The sequence below is a fragment of the Gossypium arboreum genome, chromosome 2 (genome assembly GCF_025698485.1).
Source record: "Gossypium arboreum isolate Shixiya-1 chromosome 2, ASM2569848v2, whole genome shotgun sequence".
NCBI lineage: Eukaryota > Viridiplantae > Streptophyta > Magnoliopsida > Malvales > Malvaceae > Gossypium > Gossypium arboreum.
In genome coordinates this window covers 2,839,864-2,842,370 of record NC_069071.1, presented here as the reverse complement: position 1 = coordinate 2,842,370, position 2,507 = coordinate 2,839,864, and the positions used below count along the sequence as shown (strand labels likewise).

The following is a 2,507-nucleotide window of genomic DNA, read 5'->3' as shown; positions in this document are numbered from 1 at the left end:
ACGTTCGGTTACTAATTAGAAGAGTTTAGCATGGAAAAAGGATTTCTTGATAGAATGGAGGATAATGCGGTCGTCCGAGTGTGGTCTGAGAGAATGTAACAGGAGAAAGGAGATAGTTTGACCGAGGGATATGAATCGGAGTTGTGGGATTTCATTCGCATCAGGGTGACTCAGAACGACCTGCAAGAGTTAAGGGATATATGGAATAGTTGGAATGGCGAAGTCAAATAACTCTTTTACTGTAACTACGGCGACCTACCCCATTTGCTCGATGTAAAGGTGGACAAGTACTTGTTCCGGGCCCTCGCGCAATTTTGGAACCCCGCTTACAGTTGCTTCACTTTCGGAGGAGTTGATTTAGTACCTACGGTGGAGGAATATATGGCATTACTTAATTGCCCGAAGATTCAAGCTGATAGGGCCTATTCAAGACCTGTTAATGTCCCTCCCTTTTTGAAGAAATTGATGAATATCACGGGGATGAGCGAGCAATGGGTTGCGGTCCGCATCAAGCAAAAAGGGGATAGTAAATGTATTCCTTGGAGGAATTTGAGGGATTTTATTCTTGCGCACCCGGATTAGAAAAAAGGGTTGATGTTTTTGCCTTAAGTCTCTACGGTTTGATCGTCTTTCCTAAAGTACTTGGATACATAGATGAAGCCGTCTCAGACTTATTCGATCGACTTGATAAAGGTACCACACCCGTCCCGGCAATCCTAGCAGAAACTTTCCGATCCTTGAATACATGTCGGAGAGCGGGCGAGGGAAGATTTATTGGTTGCGCACAACTTCTTTTGGCTTGGTTCCACAGTCATTTTTGGAAGGTGGAGAAGGTCTCCTATCGGGTATTCTCTAAGGATTATTCCCCATTAAGAGAATTAGTAGCCACATCGAGGCGGGACGACATCTCCGAAGAGAGGTGGATAACTATTCTCTAAAATTTATGGACCGAAGATGTTGAATGGAGGGCTCCGTGGTTGATTCTTGACGAGATCTTATATAGGTGCGGTGATTTTGATTGGGTCCCTCTGGTTGGAATATGGGGAGCCATTGGATACGCTCCACTGATGGTGTTAAGGCAGTATCGATCAAGGCAGTTTATACCGGTGACACAAGGGTTGGCACAATGTGAGTTCCCCTATAAAGACAACAATTATAAAAAGAGGGTTCGCGAGATATCAGATGCATGGAACCAAACTCGAAGAATGAAAGGATTCACTGCAGGCCCGATGACGACCCCCGAGTATGAATGGTGGTGGGGTAGGAGAGTTAACGACAACATCCCTAGGCAGAATCAAGGGAACACACAACCGATAGAGGAGCATTTACGGTCATCCCATCCGAGTTAGAGATCATTAAGCAATATTTTGAGAAAAGAAACTCGGAGTTGGGGAAGAAGATAGAGCAGCTAGAAGAAGATAAAATGAAGTTGGGGTTAGACGTCGATATCCACAAGCTAGAGGCCAAGAAGTTAAAGAAATGAAAGAACAAGGCCGAGGAAGATTTAGATAGTCTGAAAACTGATTACAAGAAGCTTCGTATAACGATAAAAACTGCCGGATTAGGTAAAACGTCGGAGCAATGGCGTCAAGAGATTAAATAGGAAAAGACTAGAGCCGACCATTGGGAGAAAAGATTTCAAGATGCCCGAGTACGAGAGGACACTCTGAAGAAGAGTTTGTTAGAAACCCAAAACGAAAAGGAGAAGTTACAAGCTCGGGTGGCTGAATTGGAAAGATTACTTCAGCAACATCGTAGCCATAATTCGATAATTAAGCTAAAGGCTAGTCTGAGCAGGATCGAAGAGTTGAAAGGGAAAATAGAAGAACTCGAGACCGCACTGCGAGATAGCAAAATTCGAGTAAAACTTCTTGAGACAAACAACGACCATTACAGAGAACAGCTTCACCACTCTCAAAACCAGATTAGAGATAGAAACTATGTCATGGGAGAAGCTATAGCTCAGGTTCGGGAGATAGCTGATCACTTGCAAACCTTGGCAGTTCAGGCTGATATATTTAGCTTAAAGTACGAGTTAGAATCAGACTGAGGCTGAAGCTTAGCTTGGCTTCTTAGGAAAGTTAAGACTTTGGGCATTAGGGCGAAGTCGTATATGTAATCATCCGTTCTATGTAAAGAAATTTTTCTTCTAGTGAAGTTCTTCTAATGAAATTGAATTGGAATCAACACTTCTTTTTGCATCCATTCATCCATTCATTGCATATACATATCCCATAATCATTCGCTAAGGTTAGAATCATATAATTCGCAGTTCCAACACTTCAAATCTAGAACCACGCCATTCGTATAAAACGCGTCGACAAGCTAGAGCAATGGCGGCTGAGTTCAATGAAAGAATCGAAAGGATGGAAAGAGTCCATAAGGAATTATAAGAACAACTAGCTAAGTCACAGCAAGAAATGAGGGATTTGATAGTAAGATCTCGAGAGGAATCACTTGAACAAAAGGATCAAATGGCTAGAATGATGGAGATGATATCAGTTTTG

General features: G+C 42.6%; 1 protein-coding gene across 1 annotated transcript; it reads left to right on the top strand.

The window, feature by feature from the left end:
• Nucleotides 1-530: 530 nt before the first annotated feature.
• Nucleotides 531-2,050, top strand: LOC128289418 (uncharacterized). Its single transcript, XM_053025265.1, has 3 exons — nucleotides 531-919; nucleotides 1,004-1,330; nucleotides 1,636-2,050. Exons 1-3 carry the CDS (start codon nucleotides 531-533, stop codon nucleotides 2,048-2,050), a joined length of 1,131 nt encoding a protein of 376 aa, XP_052881225.1.
• Nucleotides 2,051-2,507: the final 457 nt, after the last annotated feature.

Bases quoted from the DNA above. Each gene is read 5' to 3' on its own strand.
- LOC128289418 (XM_053025265.1), top strand. From the start codon at position 531: ATGTATTCCTTGGAGGAATTTGAGGGATTTTATTCTTGCGCACCCGGA. The intron at 920-1,003 runs GTGGATAACTAT...GATCTTATATAG, and splicing joins GACGACATCTCCGAAGAGAG to GTGCGGTGATTTTGATTGGG. The intron at 1,331-1,635 runs GTCATCCCATCC...TTGGGAGAAAAG, and splicing joins CCGATAGAGGAGCATTTACG to ATTTCAAGATGCCCGAGTAC.